Source organism: Lates calcarifer, linkage group LG21, assembly GCF_001640805.2.
Source record: "Lates calcarifer isolate ASB-BC8 linkage group LG21, TLL_Latcal_v3, whole genome shotgun sequence".
In the NCBI taxonomy this organism is placed as follows: Eukaryota; Metazoa; Chordata; class Actinopteri; family Centropomidae; genus Lates; species Lates calcarifer.
Window position 1 is genome coordinate 14442429 of NC_066853.1, and position 22975 is coordinate 14465403.

General features: G+C 39.6%; 4 protein-coding genes across 4 annotated transcripts in view; all 4 read left to right on the forward strand.

The window, feature by feature from the left end:
* LOC108899786 (extracellular calcium-sensing receptor-like) overlaps positions 1-14233 on the forward strand; it is a 159435-nt gene extending 145202 nt beyond the window's left edge. The window contains exons 4-13 of the mRNA XM_051065690.1: positions 7407-7600; positions 9986-10116; positions 10434-10728; positions 10898-10984; positions 11287-11556; positions 11682-11888; positions 11975-12250; positions 12650-12877; positions 12978-13101; positions 13180-14233. Coding sequence (XP_050921647.1) covers positions 7407-7600; positions 9986-10116; positions 10434-10728; positions 10898-10984; positions 11287-11556; positions 11682-11888; positions 11975-12250; positions 12650-12877; positions 12978-13101; positions 13180-14090 — 2723 coding nt within the window. The 3' untranslated portion in view covers positions 14091-14233. The remainder of the gene's footprint in view (positions 1-7406; positions 7601-9985; positions 10117-10433; positions 10729-10897; positions 10985-11286; positions 11557-11681; positions 11889-11974; positions 12251-12649; positions 12878-12977; positions 13102-13179) is intronic.
* LOC127139070 (extracellular calcium-sensing receptor-like) lies at positions 1419-2429 on the forward strand. The gene has a single exon (XM_051065693.1). It carries the CDS (start codon positions 1460-1462, stop codon positions 2366-2368), a length of 909 nt encoding a protein of 302 aa, XP_050921650.1. The 5' UTR covers positions 1419-1459; the 3' UTR covers positions 2369-2429.
* Positions 4183-5155, forward strand: LOC108899737 (extracellular calcium-sensing receptor). Its single transcript, XM_051065695.1, has 3 exons — positions 4183-4308; positions 4623-4897; positions 5080-5155. The coding sequence occupies exons 1-3, from the start codon at positions 4199-4201 to the stop codon at positions 5112-5114; spliced, it is 420 nt and encodes a 139-aa protein (XP_050921652.1). The 5' UTR covers positions 4183-4198; the 3' UTR covers positions 5115-5155.
* A 2439-nt stretch (positions 14234-16672) lies between the features above and the next one.
* LOC108899738 (extracellular calcium-sensing receptor-like) lies at positions 16673-21702 on the forward strand. Its single transcript, XM_018700361.2, is given in 10 exon segments — positions 16673-16905; positions 17186-17480; positions 17579-17665; positions 17946-18215; positions 18679-18885; positions 18970-19245; positions 19678-19905; positions 20008-20131; positions 20791-21095; positions 21097-21702. Coding segments are annotated over 10 exon segments (2631 nt in total).
* Positions 21703-22975: the final 1273 nt, after the last annotated feature.

Here is a 22975-nt window from a genome sequence, read left to right on the forward strand (position 1 = left end):
GCCTGACAGCATTTGCTGTGCTTCAGACACCCCGCCTCATGCCGTACCTGGGTGGAACACTGGGCATTGCCATCCGCCGAGGAGAAATGCCAGGGCTCAAAGACTTCCTGTTACAAATACGTCCTGACCTACACCACAACAGCTATGGAAATAACATGGTGAGAGTTTAACCTTGCAATCTAATCTGGTGTTTATATGAATAATATATCTTTGTTCATAATACACAGTTTTTAAATGTGTTTCAGGTAAGTCAGTTTTGGGAACACACATTTCAGTGTAGATTTGCACCACCTCCAGCAGGTTGGGTGGAAGCTGGGAGATCATTATGTACTGGACAGGAAGATCTAGAGAGTGTGGAGACTGAGTACTTGGACATTTTAAATCTCAGGCCAGAGTATAATGTGTACAAGGCTGTGTATGCTCTGGCATATGCCCTCGATACCGTGTTGCAGTGTGAGCCAGGGAGAGGGCCTTTCAGCGAGCACAGCTGTGGGAATTTACGGAGACTAGAACCATGGCAGGTGGGAAAACAGTTTGTTCTCTTGCTCTTGTAATATTTCTTGTATTGTAGCTTTCAATAGCATTTTTGTATGCAAGTACAAAGTTGTATTATCAACTGTAAAATGCTATATACATGGCTGAAAGGATTTTTCCTACTGATGGGTGAAGGCATTGGCCAATATCACCAGGTAAGAGACCCCAGTGTCATGTGACTAAGTATATGGTATTATACATAATGTAACCTTACTTCAAAGAAAATGATTTTGTAGACTTTTTTATGGCTTAAAATTTTATAAGTGTAGTATGCATTGATCACTGAATACTTGGTCATGCTGTGATTACCATGGTAATTAATAATATAGATCATTTTTATCTATCCTCTGTGGTTTTCCCTTTGTCTATTATTCTGTTTTTTTATAGCTCCTGTATTACTTGGAAAAGGTCAATTTCACCACCCCATTTGGTGACCCAGTGTCATTTGATGAGAATGGTGATGTCTTACCAATCTATGATATCATGAACTGGCAGTGGCTTCCTGATGGAAGAACTAAAGTTCGGACTGTGGGTGAGGTTAAGAAGTCAGCCTTCAAAGGTGAAGAACTCACACTTGATGAAGACAAAATCTTCTGGAATTTTGAATCCAAAAAGGTTTCCTCTGATTTTTCACATTACTATCATTTGGCCCATGGATAACTCATCATAGCAGTGTATAGTGGTGTAGAGCATCAGATTTTTTTTTTTTTCTCCTCACAGCCACCACGGTCAGTGTGCAGTGAGAGCTGTCCTCCAGGTACCCGCGTGGCCAGAAAGAAGGGAGAACCTGAGTGTTGTTTTGACTGCATCCCTTGTTCTGAGGGAATGATCAGCAATAAGACTGGTGAGTGTTTAGTTTTAAACATTGCAATTTGGAAATATAGTATAAACATGTATCTCAACACTCCCTATTTTCATAGACTCCATGGAGTGCACCAGTTGTCCAGAAGATTTCTGGTCCAGCTCCCATCGTGACCATTGTGTTCCTAAAAAAATTGACTTTCTCTCCTATCATGAGCCTCTGGGAATCTGCTTGACAGCCACCTCGTTGCTGGGCACATTTATCTGTGCTGTTATATTGGGGATCTTTGTCTATCATCGCAGCACACCTATAGTGCGTGCCAACAATTCAGAGCTTAGTTTCCAGCTGTTGCTGTCACTTAAGCTTTGTTTCCTGTGTTCACTGCTGTTTATCGGCCGTCCCACTTTATGGACATGCCAACTGAGACATGCAGCATTTGGGATCAGCTTTGTGCTTTGTGTCTCATGTATCCTGGTGAAAACCATGGTGGTTCTGGCTGTGTTCAAGGCCTCCAAGCCAGGAGGTGAAGCCAGTCTGAAGTGGTTTGGTGTTTTACAGCAGAGAGGGACAGTTCTGGTTCTTACCTCTATTCAAGCCACAATCTGTACTGCCTGGCTTCTCTCTTCCTCACCAGCACCTCATAAAAACTTGCAATACCACAATGACAAGATAGTTTATGAATGTGTAGTTGGGTCCACAATTGGTTTTGCAGTGTTACTTGGCTATATTGGTTTACTGGCTATCCTCAGTTTCCTGTTAGCATTTCTGGCAAGGAATCTTCCAGACAACTTCAATGAGGCCAAACTCATAACTTTCAGCATGCTGATCTTCTGTGCTGTGTGGGTGGCATTTGTCCCTGCTTATATCAGCTCACCAGGCAAATATGCAGATGCAGTGGAGGTATTTGCCATCCTGGCCTCCAGCTTTGGCCTCTTGGTGGCACTGTTTGGACCCAAATGTTACATAATCCTGCTGAGACCAGAGAGGAACACAAAGAAAGCTATCATGGGCCGAGGCACCACAAAGCCATAAAATTTTTAATTTTTAAAAAGTTTTAGTTAAAATAAATACTTAATTAAAGTTATAGGACCTCATCTTTGCCAATGTTTTGTTTTGCTGACTCATCCATCCCCCTGACCTTTTCCCTACACTGACTTATTGGCTTTATAATAAAATCTGCTCACTTCTTTGCTCTTTTGGTAATAAGTATGACCAATAGAGGGCTTTGTGTCTTGAACAGGAACATATATCATTTTGGGGCATTTTTTGAAATAACTGATGCTGTCTCAGACAATCGCTGGAGGTAACCTCACAATAAAATTTAACTTTGGGTAGTGACAACCTGTTACCTATTAGGTTGTTTATTATGGGATCTCAACACTTCAATTAAATTAATTAATGAATCTCATCCACTTTTTATTTTTCATTGATTCGAATTGTGCAACAGTAATCAACACCAAACAAATCAGCAATAGCAAAATGTCAATTAAAAATATTTACATTATTACATTATTATACTATATTATTATACTGTTTTTGTCAGTAGATTTATTTTTACATTCCCTGGGATTTGAGAGTTGGAAGAAAAAAATACAACTGTATGAACTGATGAACAATTTTTGAATGACTTAGTTGTGCTAGCAGTGGAAAATGTAGAAATCAGTTGGATACATCAATTCACCCTCATGGGGTCAGTTGATATGAATACTCAAAGACACACCACCTGTGGTAGCTACGCACTGATTGGATATGTGTGGCTACCACACATGCGTGGCCTCTTAAGTTAACTTTGATTCGAAAGCATTTCAGACCTGGTGTTGAGGGTCTACTACCACTAATGAGATCAGTGGAGGTTGGAGGATAAACTGTAATAACTGTGATAACCCTAATTCATGGTAAACCCAGCCTGAGATCTGACCCAAGGGGTACCACTATCCTGCCCACTCTGCTGAATGTCTTTACCTCTACAAAGTTACTTAGCATCCAAATGGGCCCAGGAGGTACCACTGAAGCTAGCTGGGGTGACCCAGTCTGTGGGGCTGTCAAGACATAGTTTCACAACCCAGCAGAACATCCCCAACAGCCCCTTATCACACACATGCATGTTTAACCTGGTGAAGCATTGTATTTACATCTAGTCCCCATGCAAGCCTGACAGAGATAACCAAAGGTGGAATCTTACCATCCAACCAGCATATGTTTCTGCAGAACTGACCATCTGATGTCTGCCAAATTACTATGTATGCCAGGCAGATGGAATATCAACTCAAACAGGATAATGATAGTAAATGAGAAGAGGAATTATTTCACCAAATGTCTTAGAATGCTGCTGCTAACATTTAGTGGACATTTAGTTCAACTCTGTAAATGTTTTATATTGTAATCCACGTACTCAGGTCTGATTTGGGGAATTTAATTCAGTTCATTAAAAAATCACAAAAATTTAATTTTACAACAAGTCAAGTACTTTTACTAGAAGGTGAAAAAGTCTTTTTTGTTTTTAACTAAACATGCATATTCAGAAGTAAATGTGATGCAATTTATAATATCAAAACTGCATATATTCATTCTAACTCTGTAGAGAATCTATCTGAAATGAAATGCATTTAGGCCCTGCCCATACTACTACTTCTCCCCTGATGGGTGGTGTACAATACAATATTACAAGTCAACATAAGAGGGTGCCATAGCGAAAAAAAACTTAGTCTGCATTTAGAAAGGGGGGTGAACCAGAGGAAAGTCATGAGGGCATTTTTAGACGTCAACTTGTTCTTCTTGTTGTATTCAAACTTTTCCTCTGCTGTGTCCTCCCCTCTTTATTCCTCTTCTTGTCAGTTACAGGGACAGTTTCATCTTAATGGGATGCACAAGACTGGAGATGTTGTTCTAGGTGGGGTGTTTGAAATCCACTTCTTTTCTACTCATCCTGACCTGTCTTTTATCTCAGAGCCACAACAGCCTACCTGTCATGGGTGAGTCTCACAGTAAAATTAAGAAATAGTTCCTCTGTTTCTTCTTTTCTTTTTTAGTCAAGCCAACTTTTTTTAGATAACCAGATATCACTATGAAAGAATTACATTGTGTACTTATGCCATTTTAACCACATTACCCCTTTGCAGATTACGCTATATTTATTGTGTCATTTATTTAATATTATTGTTGTTGCTATTCAACTGGCTTCATTATTCACAAAAACTGTAGCTGTTACATATATATGTTATATATGCACAGTTACTGTACCATGTTGTATTTTTTCAGTAGTAAACATTGGTATTTTATGTGTTAGTTTTGATGTTATAGGATTTAGGCTGACCCAGACCATGGCCTTTGCTATTGATGAGATCAACAGAAACTCCAACCTGCTACCTAATGTGACTCTGGGATACAGTCTGTATGATAACTGCAACACACTAGGAGTTGGATTCCGTGCAGGACTGTCATTAGCCAGCGGTCTAGAGGAGCAAGTTATATTACACAAGACCTGTGTAGGAACCCCTCCAGTCCTGGGGATTGTGGGTGACGATTCTTCCACACGTTCTGTTGCCATCTCCACTGTCTTAGGTTTGTACAGAGTGCCTACGGTAAGTTTTTCTACCTTACCATCTGTTAGACCATTTTGATCATTTTGATTTAATTTAATATTTAAAGTCAGTTGTAAACATGAAGCAGTCAACCTCATAAACTTGAGAGACCCAGTAAATGCATTAATTGGTTTTAGGATGTACATTCTGTGTTTTTCACAGGTGAGTTATTTTTCCACATGTTCCTGCCTGAGTGACCGGAAAAAGTTTCCATCCTTCTTTAGAACGATTCCAAGTGATGCTTTCCAGGTGAAAACCTATCCAAAAAATGAAACTGCTTAAAATAAAGCAGTTGTAGATAAACATTTTTCATGGAGCATTACATGCTGCAATGAAAAAAAAATCGAATATTTTGTGTATCACAAGTCATATTCTATGGATCATTGATGGAGTTGTATGGTGTCAGATAACAACACTGAAAGGCAATAATTAAACATGATCCAGTATGGAACCTGTTTAGCAGGATTTCCATTTCAAGTTTATTCCAGCCTGTGCATGAATCATTCCGCTGTATCCACACAGGTGCATGCAATGATTCAGATTCTGAAACGCTTTGGCTGGACTTGGACAGGTCTGCTGATCAGTGATAATGATTATGGATTCCATGCTGCCCGTTCCTTCCAATCTGACCTGGGTCCATCTGGTGGAGGTTGTCTGGCCTATATAGAGATTTTGCCCTGGGATGACAACCCAGCTGAACTGAAGAGGATTGTGGACGTAATGAAGAAATCCACAGCTCGTGTGGTCATTGTGTTTGCATATGAGAGTCACATGATTAACCTTGTGGAAGAGGTTGGGCTTGATATACAATTATACCACCACTTGACATAAATATTCAATTCTGTAATTTACTACAGTATTGGCCTATATATGCTAAACCTCTGATTGATTTGGACACTGCTTGTAGGTTATGATAACAAGACTTATTCAGAAAAATATACCCAGCTCCAGTTATGATGATATTCATCACTCATACTAATGCGTAAAATACAAAATTGCATGTGTGAATGACGTCAGCTGCGGAAACTAAATACTACTTAATTGGTATGACAGCATGAATTGATTTACCTTTCATAATGCAATGTACAGGTGGTGAGGCAGAATGTGACAGGCCTGCAGTGGATAGCCAGTGAAGCCTGGACATCATCTGCTGTGCTCCAGACCCCCCGCCTCATGCCGTACGTGGGTGGAACACTGGGCATTGCCATCCGTCGAGGAGAAATACCAGGGCTCAGAGACTTCCTGTTACAAATACGTCCTGACCTACACCACAACAACAGCTATGGAAATAACATGGTGAGAGTTTATTCATACAATCTACTCTCGTATTTGTAAAATGATATATTGTATTGGTTTATACTATACAGTTCTAAATATTTTTCAGGTAAATCAGTTTTGGGAATATACATTTCAATGTAGATTTGCACCACCTCCAGCAGGTTGGGTGGAAGCTGGAGGAGCATTATGCACTGGACAGGAAGATCTAGAGAGTGTGGAGACTGAGTACTTGGACATTACAAACCTCAGGCCAGAGTATAATGTGTATAAGGCTGTGTATGCTCTGGCATATGCCCTTGATGACATGCTGCAGTGTGAGCCAGGGAGAGGGCCTTTCAGTGGGCACAGCTGTGGAAATTTGCAAAGACTGGAGCCATGGCAGGTGTGATATCAGTTTACACTCCACCTCTTAATTTAACTAAATCATGTGCTTGTAATATTTTTGTGTAGTAGCATTTAGTCTACATGATTAAGTATAAAGCTATCAGATCATGAATTGTAATATAGTAGACAGATAGCTGAAAAGATTTTCCCTACTGCTGGGTGATAGTAGAATCTGGCTTACAGTTTGATTATTGGATACTAGGTCCTGTTGTGTTCACCATGCTGAGTAATATTAATAACCAACCTCCTTTGTTTCTGCCTCTATCCCTTATTTTAATATTCACAGTTTGTATATTACTTGGAAAAGGTCAAGTTCACCACATCATTTGGTGATCAAGTGTCATTTGATGAGAATGGTGATGTCTTACCAATCTATGATATCATGAACTGGCAGTGGCTTCCTGATGGAAGAACTAAAGTTCGGACTGTGGGTGAGGTTAAGAAGTCAGCCTTCAAAGGTGAAGAACTCACACTTGATGAAGACAAAATCTTCTGGAACTTTGAATCCAAAAAGGTCACCTCTGATTTTTCACATTACTATCATTTGGCCGGTGCATAACTCTATAATGAGTTATGCCAATTATTTTATAGTTGTGCAGAACAACAAATATGTTTTTTTTTTGTCTACAGCCACCCCGGTCAGTGTGCAGTGAGAGCTGTCCTCCAGGTACCCGCACTGCCAGAAAGAAGGGGGAACCTGAGTGTTGTTTTGACTGCATCCCTTGCTCTGAGGGAAAGATCAGCAATAAGACTGGTGAGTGTTTTAAACATTTCAGTTTAGATTTATAGTGCAAACATGTATCTCAAAACTTTGGTTGTTTTCATAGACTCCATGGAGTGCACCAGTTGTCCAGAGGATTTCTGGTCCAGTCCCCAGCGTGACCACTGTGTTCCTAAAACAACAGAATTCCTCTCCTATCACGATCCTCTGGGTATCTTCTTGACAGCCACCTCACTGCTGGGAACAGTTGTCTGTGCTATTGTCCTTGGGATCTTCATCTATCATCGCAGCACACCTATAGTACGTGCCAACAATTCTGAACTTAGTTTCCAGCTGTTGTTGTCACTTAAGCTTTGTTTCCTATGTTCACTACTTTTTATTGGCCGTCCCCGGGTATGGACATGCCAACTGAGACACGCAGCATTTGGGATCAGCTTTGTGCTTTGTGTCTCATGTATCCTGGTGAAAACCATGGTGGTTCTGGCTGTGTTCAAGGCCTCCAAGCCAGGAGGTGAAGCCAGTCTGAAGTGGTTTGGTGCTATGCAGCAGAGAGGAACAGTTCTTGTTCTTACTTCTATTCAAGCCACAATCTGTACTGCCTGGCTTCTCTCTTCCTCACCAGCACCTCATAAAAACACCCAGTACCACAATGACAAGATAGTTTATGAGTGTGTAGTTGGGTCCACAATTGGTTTTGCAGTGTTACTTGGTTATATTGGTTTACTGGCTATCCTCAGTTTCCTGTTAGCATTTCTGGCAAGGAATCTTCCAGACAACTTCAATGAGGCCAAACTCATAACTTTCAGCATGCTGATCTTCTGTGCTGTGTGGGTGGCATTTGTCCCTGCTTATATCAGCTCACCAGGCAAGTATGCAGATGCAGTGGAGGTATTTGCCATCCTGGCCTCCAGTTTTGGCCTCTTGGTGGCACTGTTTGGACCAAAGTGTTACATAATCCTGCTGAGACCAGAGAGAAACACAAAGAAAGCTATCATGGGTCGAGGCACAGCAATGCCATAAAATTATCTGCCAAGTCCTCCAACTTAATTCACAGAGGAGGTTGTCTGTCCTTACTCTATTAAATGACCCAAAAGAGTATACTGGTAACAGGAAGCATTCTATGATAAACTTTTAAAAATCACTTCTAAAAAAAAAAAGACAAACCATTTTATGATGTTACAATACTATAGTAATTGTTCTTTTAGGATTATGCATCATAAACAACTAAATTTAGGTTACAGGGAAAGATCATGTTTTGAGTTAAAATAAATACTTCATTAAGATTAGAGGACATCATCTTGGCCAATCAGGAGATAGGCCATGATAAACTGTTAAAATTCACTTCTGAAAACAAATAACTAACCATTTCATGATGTTACAATACGAATGGTAAATGTTCGGTTAGGTTCATGCACCAAAAACAACTTAGGTTAAGGGAAAAATAATAGTTTGAGTTAAAATAAATACTTAATTAAAGTTACAGGACCTCATCTTTGCCAATGTTTTGTTTTGCTGACTCATCCCCCTGACCCTCTCCCTACACTGACTTATTCACTTCTCCTTCCCTTGGATCTGAGGAGAAAAAAAAATCAATGATATGAACCACTCAGAAATTTGTTTAATTTGTGTATGTCTGATTGGAAAGTTCTCTCCACCCTATATGTATGGGGATTGAGTCTCATAGTGTCAGCTGATATGGATACTCTTTAAGACACATCCCCTGTGTTAGGCATGCTCTGACTGGCTACACGCAGCCATGTAAGCACCAGGCATGCGTGACCTCTTCAGATACCTCAGATTGGAAATCATTTCAGATGCTAAGACAGGCTCATAACTCACCATGTCCAGACGAGAATAACTAAAAAGCACCTCTGTCTCTGCCCAAAAAACATCTGGACAAAAGTATGAAAAGATATAAGACCTGTTACCTGTTAAACAAACTCCAGTTTGATGACGTATGGTGGTAACGCACCTTTGTCAAAACAACTGAAAAAGTCAGTCCAAACACAGGAAGAAGTGCTCACAAGTTCCTTCCTTGCTGGTCAGGCCCCCAACTTTTCTCTGTTCTACAGAAGAAAAGGTTAGCAAAAATCAGGAAAAGCCAACCTTAGTGGACCACCACACCTGGTACAAATGTGTTAGTGTGCTGCTGCTACTATTTAGTGGACATTTAATTAAGCTCTGTAAATGTGTGAAATTGAAATCCACATACTCAGACCTGATTTGTGCATTTGTCTGTTTTATCTTTAACTTAATGTACCTATTTATAAGTTGATATGACAATAAAAAACCTAACACAGACAAAATGTGACTGTCATTCCATTTTCAGTAGAACTTCACTGTAGTCATTCCAAATTTTAATTTAGGTTGGAGACATTGCTAACATTGCCTTGCAGGAATGTTTTCAAATATGCACACATTAATTCACCCATCTGAAATGATATGCATTTTAGGCCCTGCCCCTTCCTATTCTTCTGCTCTGATGTGTGGTGTGCAAGATTAAACAATACTGCAAGTCAATATAAGGGGGTGACATAGTGATAAAACATACAGACTGCACTCAGAAAAGGGGTGAACCACAGAAGAGCCATGAGGGCATTCTTAAACATAAATTTGTTCTTGTTCTTGTTGTATTCCTACTTCTCCTCTGCTGTGTCTTCCCCTCTTTATTCTTGTTGGTTACAGGGACAATTTCATCTAAATGGGATGCACAAAGCAGGAGATGTTATTCTTGGTGGGCTGTTTGACATCCACTTCTTTTCTACTCATCCTGACCTGTCTTTTACCTCAGAGCCAAGACAGCCTACTTGTCATGGGTGAGTCAGGGAGAATGAGCAAGTGGTTCCTCTGTTTCTTTTTTTCTTTTTTCATCAAGCCAATCAGTAATTTTTATTTTTTGATAATTAGATATTATTTAGAAAAAAATATATTGCGTAGTTATGCCAGTTAATCCACATTACCTTTTTGTACCGTCTCTCTAGTTATTGTTTCATTCAAGTATTATTATGATTGTTGCTATTCAACTGACATTATGGTTTGAATACTCTGTAGTTTATTTTAACACGTATGTGTTTGCACAGATATTGTATCAAGTTGTACTTTCCAGTAGTTAACAGTGGTATTTTTGTGCTAGTTTTGATGTTGTAGGTTGTAGGCTGGCCCTGACCATGGCCTTTACCATTGATGAGATCAACAGAAACTCCAACCTGATACCTAATGTGACCCTGGGATACAGTCTGTATGATAACTGCAACAAACTAGGTGTTGCATTCCGTTCAGGATTATCATTACTCAGTGGTCAAGAGGAGCAAGTCATATTACATGAGACCTGTATAGGAACCCCTCCAGTCCTAGGAATTGTGGGTGATTCCTCCTCTACACGCTCTATTGCCATCTCCACTGTCTTAGGTTTGTACAGAGTGCCTTTGGTAAGTTTTTTTTTTTTTTTTTTTTTTTTGCCTTACCATCTATTAATTAATTTGTATCATTTCTATCCAGTGTTATATTTAAAGTCAGTTGTAAACATGAACCTCACAAAATTGGAAAATCCAGTAAAGGCACTGAATACTTTTAGGATACTGTCTGTGTTTTTCACAGGTGAGTTATTTTGCCACATGTTCCTGCCTGAGTGACCGGCAAAGGTTTCCATCCTTCTTTAGGACAATCCCAAGTGATGCTTTCCAGGTGAAGATCTATCAATATAATCATATTTTAGTTGTATTATGACAGATAACAACAATAAAAAGCAATAATTAAATATGATAAGGTAAAAAATATGGTGCAGATAAAAAAAATTTCAGGAAGTACATCCTCCTAAAAAATATGTAAAATATATATACATATATACATACACATTCTGTGCCACTGATGTAGTATGGTGTCAGATAACAACACTGAAACGTCAATTGTAGAACCTCTTTATCAGGATTTCCAGTAAAAGATCACCTCAGCCTGTACACTAATCCCTCCACTTTGTCCTCATTTAGGTGCGTGCTATGATTCAAATTCTAAAACACTTTGGCTGGACTTGGGCAGGTCTGCTGATCTGTGATGATGACTATGGACTCAACGCTGCCCGATCCTTCCAATCTGACCTGGGTCCATCTGGTGGAGGTTGTCTGGCCTACACAGAGATTTTGCCCTGGGGAAATGACCCATCTGAACTAAAGAGGATTGTGGATGTGATGAAGAAATCCACAGCTCGTGTGGTCATTGTGTTAGCATATGAGAGTCACATGATTAACCTCATGGAAGAGGTTGGTCTTGAATTTCATTTCATTCATTAATGTATAACTTGGTGTTTTATTTATGAAATTCAATATTTTACCACAATATTTGGCCTAAATACACCAAATTGCAATTAGTATAATGCAATGTTCAGGTGGCGAGGCAGAACCTGACAGGCCTGCAGTGGATGGCCAGCGAAGGTTGGACATCAGCTGCTACACTCCAGACCCCCCGCCTCATGCCGTACCTGGGTGGAACACTGGGCATTGCCATCCGTCGAGGAGAAATACCAGGGCTCAAAGACTTCCTGTTACAAATACGTCCTGACCTACACCACAACAACAGCTATGGAAATAACATGGTGAGAGTTTAACCTTGCAATCTAATCTGGCCTTTATAAGAATAATATTTCTTTGTTTATAACACTCAGTTTTGAATGTGTTTCAGGTAAATCAGTTTTGGGAATACATATTTCAGTGTAGATTTGCACCACCTCCAGCAGGTTGGGTGGAAGCTGGAGGAGCATTATGCACTGGACAGGAAGATATAGAGAATGTGGTGACTGAGTTCTTGGACATTTTAAATCTCAGGGCAGAGTACAATGTTTATAAGGCTGTATATGCTCTGGCATATGCCCTTGATGACATGCTGCGCTGTGAGCCTGGGAGAGGGCCTTTCAGTGGGCACAGCTGTGGAAATTTGCAAAGACTGGAGCCATGGCAGGTGTGATATCAGTTTACACTCCACCTGGTTATGTGACAAAATCCCGTGGTTGTAATAGTTTTCCATAGTAGCATCTAGTCTGTAGAAATAAATACAAAGCTATGAGATTATCAGTTGTAAATGCTAGATAAATAGCTGAAAATATTTTTCCAACTGCTGGGTCATAGCAGTGCTATATCATCAGGTCATAGGGAACAGCATCTTATGACTAGGTATATGGTATTATAGGTTATTTTACGTTACAATTTAAAAATTATTTTTATGTTTTCATAAATATGGCATGTACTTTGATTTTTGAATAATAGGTCCTGCTGTAATCACTATGGTCAATAACAGAACTCTTTTTTTTCCATCTATCCTCTTTGGTCTTACCTCTATCCCTTATTCTGACCTTCACAGTTTGTATATTACTTGGAAAAAGTCAACTTCACCACATCATCTGGCGATCAAGTGTCATTTGATGAGAATGGTGATGTTTTACCAATATACGATATCATGAACTGGCAGTGGCTTCCTGATGGAAGAACTAAACTTCAGACTGTGGGTGAGGTTAAGAAGTCAGCCTTCAAAGGTGAAGAACTCACACTTGATGAAGACAAAATCTTCTGGAACTTTGAATCCAAACAGGTTACTTCTGGTTTTTCACACTCTTCTGGTTGATGGATAAATCACTAGAGAACTTTACAGTCATGCAGAAAAACAGATGTTTAATTTTTATTCCCTACAGCCACCACGGTCAGTGTGCAGTGAGAGCTGTCCTCCAGGTACCCGCATAGCCAGAAAGAAGGGGGAACCTAAATGTTGTTTTGACTGCATCCCTTGCTCTGAGGGAAAGATCAGCAATAAGACTGGTGAGTGTTCAGTTTTAAGTATTGCAGTTTGGAGATTAAATATAAGTGTGTATCTCAACACTTTGCTTATTTTCCTAGACTCCATGGAGTGCAGCAGTTGTCCAGAGGATTTCTGGTCCAGTCCCCAGCGTGACCACTGTGTTCCTAAAACAACAGAATTCCTCTCCTATCATGAGCCTCTGGGAATCTTCTTGACAGCCACCTCACTGGTGGGAACATTTGTCTGTGCTATTGTTGTTGGGATCTATATCTATCATCGCAGCACACCTATAGTACGTGCCAACAATTCTGAACTTAGTTTCCAGCTGTTGTTGTCACTTAAACTATGTTTCCTATGTTCGCTGTTATTTATCGGCCGTCCCACAGTATGGACATGCCAGCTGAGACATGCAGCATTTGGGATCAGCTTTGTGCTTTGTGTCTCATGTATCCTGGTGAAAACCATGGTGGTTCTGGCTGTGTTCAAGGCCTCCAAGCCAGGAGGTGAAACCACTCTGAAGTGGTTTGGTGTTTTACAGCAGAGAGGGACAGTTCTTGTTCTTACTTCTATTCAAGCCACAATCTGTACTGCCTGGCTTCTCTCTTCCTCACCAACACCTCATAAAAACTTGCAATACCACATTGACAAGATAATTTATGAGTGTGTAGTTGGGTCCACAGTTGGTTTTGCAGTGTTACTTGGTTATATTGGTTTATTGGCTATCCTCAGTTTCCTGTTAGCATTTCTGGCAAGGAATCTTCCAGACAACTTCAATGAGGCCAAGCTCATAACTTTCAGCATGCTGATCTTCTGTACTGTGTGGGTGGCATTTGTCCCTGCTTATATTAGCTCACCAGGCAAATATGCAGATGCAGTGGAGGTATTTGCCATCCTGGCCTCCAGTTTTGGCCTCTTGGTGGCACTGTTTGGACCTAAGTGTTATATAATCTTGCTGAGACCAGAGAGGAACACAAAGAAAGCTATCATGGGCCGAGGCATCAAGTCATAAAATTATACAAGTCCCCCATCTTAACTGCCAGTGGAGGTTCTTAGTCCCTCCTCTCTGATATGACCCATAGGAGTGTATGTTTGACAGGACATACTATGATTAACTGTTAAAAATCAATTTTGACAATAAAAAGCTCACCTTTTCATGCCTTGACAATGATGTGGTAAATTTTTTGTTCGGTTCAGAGCTTGACATCACGCCAAACGCGGGTGGAATTCAGGAGTGGCGGGTAGCACAGACACTCTTATTAGCCACTTTGGTGGGTGGCATATTGTAGTTTCTCAAAAGACAACTGAAGTATGACAGTGACAACACTCCAGTTCCCATAAGCCCCTTGACACAACACTGATCTTGGTCTGACTTAGAGACATTTGGGGTCAACGTCTGTCCATCTATGATTTTACTGACTCAACACGTGTACGAACCCCTACTGCGCTGAAGGTAATGGGTTGTCAACCTGTCTCGCCTGCTTCTCCCCTACGCTTGTGTGTGTGGAGGGCTTAAAACACACACAGAAACAGGAGGAGGGAAATGTGACTGTGACAATGTGACAATAAAAGCTCTCATACGCTCACACTAAGCTGACATGAAATGGGTGCACATAAATACCATGAATTAAATGTCTTTTTTGTTGTTGTAGTTTATTTTTGCTGCAGGTGGGGCTACCAAGTAATGTTATGGCTAGTGAAAATGTAGCTGTGGGTAGAAATAATCTGCTACCTCTTGGATAGATACTTACATGTGGACAGACTCAAAGTAACACCTAAATTAAATTCATTAATTCACTCTTTATTTTGCATTCACTAGCATTGTGCAACAATGCTCATCACCATACTAAACCAGAAGCAATGGGACTTGAGAGATGACAAGAAAACTTTTTTATTGACTACCTATTTCTCACTACAAAAGCAAGACTAAAACTAAATAAAAAGTAATATGAAAACAAAACCTTTTTCATCACTGTATAAAAACCATGTAATAAAGAACTGACAGGTGAACGTTTTAACTCATTTCATTTCAATTCAATTTGATTTATATAGCGCCAAGTCACAACAGAAGTTATCTCAAGGCACTTTTCATATAGAGCAGGTCTAGACTGTGCAAAGTCTTATTCAACCTGTGTGGATCTGTGGAATAACGCACACTGTAGCTCCTGATTAGTAAAACAGTTTCCTCTGCTGCCCAAAATGGTTCTTGCTTATAAGATGATTCAGCTGCTTGACCCGTTGCCCTACCGTTAATGAGAAACACCTTCCAAACTTAAGTCTCTTATCTTCCCTTTTGCTGAAAGTACAGAGTACATTCCACAATATATGTTGGCAGTAACCATCTAAATCTCCCTCCAGATGTTCGCTAAAGAAATATCACAGTTGATGTTATCCCACGATATACCTTCTCCTCTCAAGCTAAACTTAGACAATAACCAGTATTTCTAGTCAACAAGTTAATGAATGTGAATGAGAGTTTGGAAATGCCTAATGGTGTGTCAGTCACTGTATTACTGCCAGACAGAATTTTGTATATACCTTGTGAGAGACACATTTAACAATGGTATCTGTACAAAAAGATGATAACAGGAGTAGCCTCATAGAAGTTAAACTTAAACTAATATGAGACTAAGACTATGAGACTAAGACTTAAACTAATATGCAGTTTTGTCAAAAGACTATGGAAAATAGTTCGAGAGCATGAGGTTGGCACATGAAGAATGGCAGGTTTGAAAAGAACTATGGCTAGAAAGAAGTGAGCAGGGATTATATATATATATATATATTTTTTTGTTACATCTCAGGTAAAGGGGAATAGAGACTGGAGTAATTAAAGCCCTTTTACAGCATGTTTCAGTAACTATAGATATATATATACAGTTACCATGTTATACTTCTATAATATTGCAAATTGGATGGAGTAAATTTTAATGGGGTAGTCTGTCTTGCACATGCAGAACTGACCATTCCGTCTGCCAAGTTACAATGGGTGCCAGCCAGATACGATATCAAAATATTATTTCAAAAAATGTCTTAGTGTGCTGCAAGGATTTAATTTTATTAATCTCCATAAATGTGTGAAAATGAATTACACATTCTTGGGGCTGATTTGTGCACTTGGGGAGTTTGATTTGGTACACTTGTCACACATACAGATTTGAGAATGTGCTCAGTACAAAGTGACTCTACTGATACTTACGTGTATCTGAGAAGGCAGGAAAAAACTAAAAACTAAAGTAAAACAAAAAAAATATTTTATACAAAGGCAAGTAGTTTTACCTGCAAGGTGAAACAGTATATCTTTATATACAACTTAACATACATATCCATAAGTTTTCAGTCTAGAATCATTGCAGTCATCCACTACTTATAACTGGGTTGGAGACAGCCTGGAGAGTTGTTATCAAAAGTGCACACCTCAGTAAAAATCTATCTGAACTGAAATGCAGTTTAGGCCCTGCCCTTACTTTTTCCTCTGCCCTTATGGGTGGTGTGCAAGATTAAACTAGATAAATACTGTATGTCAATAAAAGAGGGTGGCATAACAAAAACACTTAAGGACTGCACTCAGAAGGGGTGAAGCAGACGAAAGTCATGTGGAAATTTTCAGTCACCATCTTGCTCATCTTTGTGTTGTATTCCTACGTTTCCTCTGTTGTGCCCTCCCCTCTTTATTCCTCCTCCTGTTGGTTACAGGGACAGTTTCATCTTAATGGGATGCACAAGGATGGAGATGTGGTTCTAGGTGGGCTATTTCAAATCCATTTCTTTTCGACTTATCCTGACCTGTCTTTTACCTCAGAGCCACAACAGCCTACTTGCTATGGGTGAGTCTGTCAGGGAAACAGCAAAAAGGAGAAATTGGGAGAAAATCAGCTTGTTCAGATATTACTGTTAAATACTGGATTATGTATGTGCAATTTTAACCAAATTCCTTTGGTCTTTGTCTCTTTTATTCATTTTTTCACTCATGTACTGTTATGGTCGTTGTTAGTCAACTGGCTTCACTGTTCACAAAATGTCTAATTGTGCAACATACATATGTTTGTACAATTGCTGTATCATGTTGACAGTTTCAGTTGTAAACACTTTTATTTTATGTGTTAGCTTTGATTTCATAGGATTCAGACAGGCTCAGACCATGGCCTTTGCTATTGATGAGATCAACAGAAACTCCAACTTAATACCTAATGTGACTCTGGGATACAGTCTGTATGATAACTGCCTCCAACTAGGGATTGGATTCCGTGCAGCATTGTCATTAGCCAGTGGTCAAGAGGAGCAAGTTTTATTACATGAGACCTGTGTAGGAACCCCTCCAGTCCTTAGCATTGTGGGTGATTCTTCCTCTACACGTTCTATTGCCATATCCACTGTCTTAGGTTTGTACAGAGTGCCTATGGTAAGTTTTTCTGCCTTACCATTTATTAATTCTTTTTGATTATGTTTTAAACAGGGCTTTGCCAGTTTTTAGAATGTACAGTTTGTGTTTTTTCACAGGTGAGTTATTTTGCTACATGTTCCTGCCTGAGTGACCGGCAAAAGTTTCCATCCTTCTTTAGGACGATCCCAAGTGATGCTTTCCAGGTAAAAATCTATGAGCAAAATAAAAATGCATGAAATAAATACAGCCACAATGCGCAGTTAAAAATTCATCACAGACAACAACCCCATAATTCAATGAAAAATATCAAATATTTTGTGTATAACCAGTCACATTATTTGTGTCATTAATGGAGTTGCATGGTGTCAAATAACAACACTGGAAAGCAATATTTAAATACGGTTCACTGTGGAACATGTTTAGCAGGATTTCAAAAGATTATTCAAGCCTGTAAGCTAACCCCTCCACTCTGTACACACTTAGGTGCATGCTATGATTCAGATTCTAAAACGCTTTGGCTGGACTTGGGTAGGGCTTCTGGTCAGTGATGATGACTATGGACTCCATGCTGCCCGATCCTTCCAATCTGACCTGGGTCCATCTGGTGGAGGTTGTCTGGCCTATACAGAGATTGTGCCCTGGGATGACAACCCTGCTGAATTTAGGAGGATTGTGGGTGTAATTAAGAAATCCACAGCTCGAGTGGTCATTGTGTTTGCGCTTCAGATCCACATGATTAATCTCATGGAAGAGGTTGGGCTTGAAATATGATTTGATTATAGATTGATATAATTATACAACCTATAGTTTTATCTGTGAAATATTTTATTTTATTTTTTTATTCAACCTTTATTTAACCAGGAAGTCCCTTGAGACTACTGTCTCTTTTTCGAGGGAGACCTGGCCAAGAAGGCACACCATTCCATATATTCCAAATATAAAGATTCAGTTGAGTAATTGATATTTGGCCCAAACACACTAAAGAGCAATAAACTATATATATAGGTTACACCTCAGATTTGTGGAAGCATGGACTAATTGAGATCCGTTAGATAAATTATACTTAACTACAGTAATGATGTTGCGCATCACTTTCCTTATAGTGCTGTCTGAAACACAGGATTGTACCTGCATGTGACATCAGCTATGGAGACTAAGTACTACTTGAGTGGCATGGCGGTGTGACTTATTATACTTGGTATGATGCAATGTACAGGTGGTGAGGCAGAATGTGACAGGCCTGCAGTGGATAGCCAGTGAAGCCTGGACAGCAGCTGCTGTGTTCCAGACCCCCCGCCTCATGCCGTACCTGGGTGGAACACTGGGTGTTGCGGTCCGTCGGGGAGAAATACCAGGGCTCAGAGACTTCCTGTTACAAACACATCCTGACCTACACCACAACAACAGCTATGAAAATAATGTGGTGAGAGTTCAACCTTGCAATCACATATTTTCAAGAATAATATATTGTCATTGGTCATAACACACAGTTTTGAAAATGTTTCAGGTAAATCAGTTTTGGGAATACACATTTCAGTGTAGATTTGCACCACCTCCAGCAGGTTGGGTGGAAGCTGGGGGAGCATTATGCACTGGACAGGAAGATCTAGAGAGTGTGGAGACTGAGTTCTTGGATGTTTCAGACCTGAGGTCAGAGTATAATGTGTATAAGGCTGTGTATGCTCTGGCATATGCCCTTGATGACATGCTGCAGTGTGAGCCAGGGAGAGGGCCTTTCAGTGGGCACAGCTGTGGAAATTTACAAAAACTGGAGCCATGGCAGGTGTGATATCAGTTTGTCCTCCATCTGTTCATGTGACTAAATCCTATGTTTTCTTTCTTGTGGAAAACCTTTCGGGGAATGGAAAATAAATTCAAAGCTTTAAGACTTTTGTAATGTTCCTAACAGATAGCTTAAAGGGTTTTAGTATTATTAGCTCAGGGGGAATTATATCTTGTCACTAGGTACACAATATTTTCAGTGATATTACTTCACTTTAAGGGAAATGCATTGTTTGAATTTTTAATGCAGTATGCAGTTTCGTTATTGAATACTAAGTCCTGCTGTGATCACATAGTAGCCAAATATAGTACTTTTTTATTATTTACTATCTTCTATCTATCTATTCTTTTTTCTATAAATCATATATACATATAAAATAATTTTTTCACCTATCCTTTGTATTCATCTTTTTGCTTTTTCTTATACTGATAGCTTGTGTATTACTTGGAAAAGGTCAACTTCACCACATCATTTGGTGATCAAGTGTCATTTGATGAGAATGGTGATGTCTTACCAATATATGATATCATGAACTGGCAGTGGCTTCCTGATGGAAGAACTAAAGTTCAGACTGTGGGTGAGGTTAAGAAGTCAGCCTTCAAAGGTGAAGAACTCACACTTGATGAAGACAAAATCTTCTGGAATTTTGAATCCAAAGAGGTTTCTTCTGATTTTTCACACTCCTATCTTCTGACCCATGGTTTACTCACTATAGCAGTGTAAAGGAGTGTAGAATAACAGATATTCATTTCATCTCTACAGCCACCACGTTCAGTGTGCAGTGAGAGCTGTCCTCCAGGTACCCGCATGGCCAGGAAGAAGGGGGAACCTGAGTGTTGTTTTGACTGTGTCCCTTGTTCTGAGGGAAAGATCAGCAACAAGACTGGTGAGTGTTCATTTAAAATTTTGCACTTTTAAGATAGAATATATTTACTTACCCGTCTTTGTTCTGTAGAGATTATATGCAATTAACTTTTAACATCAAATATGTTTTGTAGGAGACATAATCGTTGGCTGGATTATTTCATTAGCTGTGTTTATGTTGGGGGTTATTATGGGGGTTTTTCTTCTCATTTTCTGTGGGGTTTTTTTCTTTTGCTTTTGCTTTTATTTTATTTTTATTTTTTTGAGTGAATGAAATGAGTTGCATTTATTAATGGTAGTGGATTCGAAAGTGGGGCATACAAAGCCCACCACTGTTACACCACCCAGTGTCCTGTCTGTGGTTTTGGTTTAAGCATCAGAGGCAATTTGGTGAAGGTTAGGGAGAGGTCATGGTTTTGGTTAAATGTTCATAATGATACTTGGATATTTTGGAGGGAAACAAATACATTGTTTGTGAACAGTTTATTGATGCGTTCAGTATCAACATGTTTGTGACTTTTAGTTAACATTTATAAATAACATTTCCTCATTATAATAAAACATAATGCAGTCAGCATAACTTTCCTTTGAAATGTATTTGCTGTTGCTGTTTAGTTGTTTATTAACAGAATTTCTATGACACGGGGTTGATGTAGCACAACACTTTCCCTTTTTTCATAGACTCCACGGAGTGCACCAGTTGTCCAGAGGATTTCTGGTCCAGCCCCCAGCGTGACCACTGTGTTCCTAAAACAACTGAGTTCCTCTCCTTCCATGAGTCTCTGGGTATCTGCTTGACAGCCACCTCACTGCTGGGCACATTTATCTGTGCTGTTGTTTTGGGGATATTTATCTATTATCGCCAAACACCTATAGTTCGTGCCAACAATTCTGAACTTAGTTTTCAGCTGTTGTTGTCACTAAAGTTATGTTTCCTATGTTCACTACTGTTTATTGGCCGTCCCAGATTCTGGACATGCCAACTGCAGACATGCAGCATTTGGGATCAGCTTTGTGCTTTGTGTCTCATGTATCCTGGTTAAAACCATGGTGGTTCTGGCTGTGTTCAAGGCCTCCAAGCCAGGAGGTGAAGCCAGTCTGAAGTGGTTTGGTGCTGTGCAGCAGAGAGGGACAGTTCTGGTTCTTACTTCTATTCAAGCAGTAATCTGTACTGTTTGGCTTCTCTCTTCCTCACCAGCACCTCATAAAAACTTGCAATACCACAATGACAAGATAGTTTATGAGTGTGTAGTTGGCTCCACAGTTGGTTTTGCAGTGTTACTTGGTTATATTGGTTTACTGGCTTCTCTCAGTTTTCTGTTAGCATTTCTAGCAAGGAATCTTCCAGACAGTTTCAATGAGGCCAAACTCATCACTTTCAGCATGTTGATCTTCTGTGCTGTGTGGGTGGCATTTGTCCCTGCTTATATCAGCTCACCAGGCAAATATGCAGATGCAGTGGAGGCATTTGCCATCCTGGCCTCCAGTTTTGGCCTTTTGATGGCGCTGTTTGGACCCAAGTGTTACATAATCCTGCTGAGACCAGAGAGAAACACAAAGAAAGCCATCATGGGTCGAGGCATCAGCCCATAAAAATAACACTTGGGTACATAAGACACAATTAATCGGTTTTCCCTATACAACACAAAAATAGTGGCATATAAATATGTTAATAGTTACAGCAATATTATGTAACTTAGAATAAAGGACTGATGCCACATAAACTATTTTAGTATGAAATCTTTTACAACTTGGACCATATGTGTAAGAATAGTTCAGCTCCATGAGTTATTCCAATTTTTTTCCAAGAAAAATCTACTTCAAAGCACTTACACAACAAATGCTGTTTATGGCCTTTGTCACTTTTCATGGTGTAAGTTAAACTTAGATCTAATTAAACTTATAAGTTATTCTGAATACATAATGCAGGTTTCATCCATCAGTATTTACTTTTGACCTGTAAAGAGCCAATGTGGATTTAAAGATACACTCGCCAGTTTCTCTATTTCCCCCAAATTCAAAGAGCTCCACTCAGCTCCTGAGTTTCAAAGTCATGGAGCAACAAAGAAAATACATGTTTTGGGTATTACGGATTTGTTAATTGAATAACATCTACACCAACTACTGTTTTCATCATTGACAACTGTCTGTCTAAATGCAGAGCCCTCTTTCTTTTCCCTTTTGTTTCCTTCATTGTATCACTGTCTTACAATGCCCTTACCCTGGCTAATTGTTTAAGTTGGGGAGCACCTTCCTGCCCCAACAAATGGTCTGTCTGCGTGTCACACTGTAAGGCTTGTGAATGCAAATTCCCATTTTTTCTTCTTGATGCTAGCTGTAATTGCATGCTGTCCTATTGCAATGCCCATAACCATTGATCAGACTGTATTTACATACAGTATGACCACTGGCTCTTCGCCCACTGTATAACTTTTCCCTTGCCCTTCAATCTGGGTCAGTTTTGGTACCTCAGAAAAACAACCCTGTGTGTCAGTAAGCTCACTGTATTCTAGAATACCAATAAACCACCACCACTACAACAAACTTTGTGTGCAGATTTATATGTGAGAGCAGATAACCATGAGCTTACTGATGGATCTGGTTTCCAGGCTAGAATTCAACACCACAGAATAGAAATAACACAATTGTTTTCACTGGTATCCCTTTTTATAACAAGTAAACTGAACTTCATGTGTAAAAACACAGAGTGTGTCTTTAAAGTAAAAAATCTGAAAGGAAATGAGGAAGGAGAAAGATGGGTGACAACAAGGTCTAATGGGGTAACCTGCATTGCATGCATGTTTCTGCAGAACTGATCATATCTGATATCTACTAAGTTATCTCTCTAGCAAGCACAATGGCCATG

Coding starts and splice junctions, on each gene's coding strand:
- LOC127139070 (XM_051065693.1), top strand. CDS start 1,460: ATGGAGTGCACCAGTTGTCCAGAAGATTTCTGGTCCAGCTCCCATCGT.
- LOC108899737 (XM_051065695.1), top strand. CDS start 4,199: ATGCACAAGACTGGAGATGTTGTTCTAGGTGGGGTGTTTGAAATCCAC. Junction 4,309..4,622: donor CAACAGCCTACCTGTCATGG/GTGAGTCTCACA, acceptor TTTATGTGTTAG/TTTTGATGTTATAGGATTTA. Junction 4,898..5,079: donor TGCCATCTCCACTGTCTTAG/GTTTGTACAGAG, acceptor TGTTTTTCACAG/GTGAGTTATTTTTCCACATG.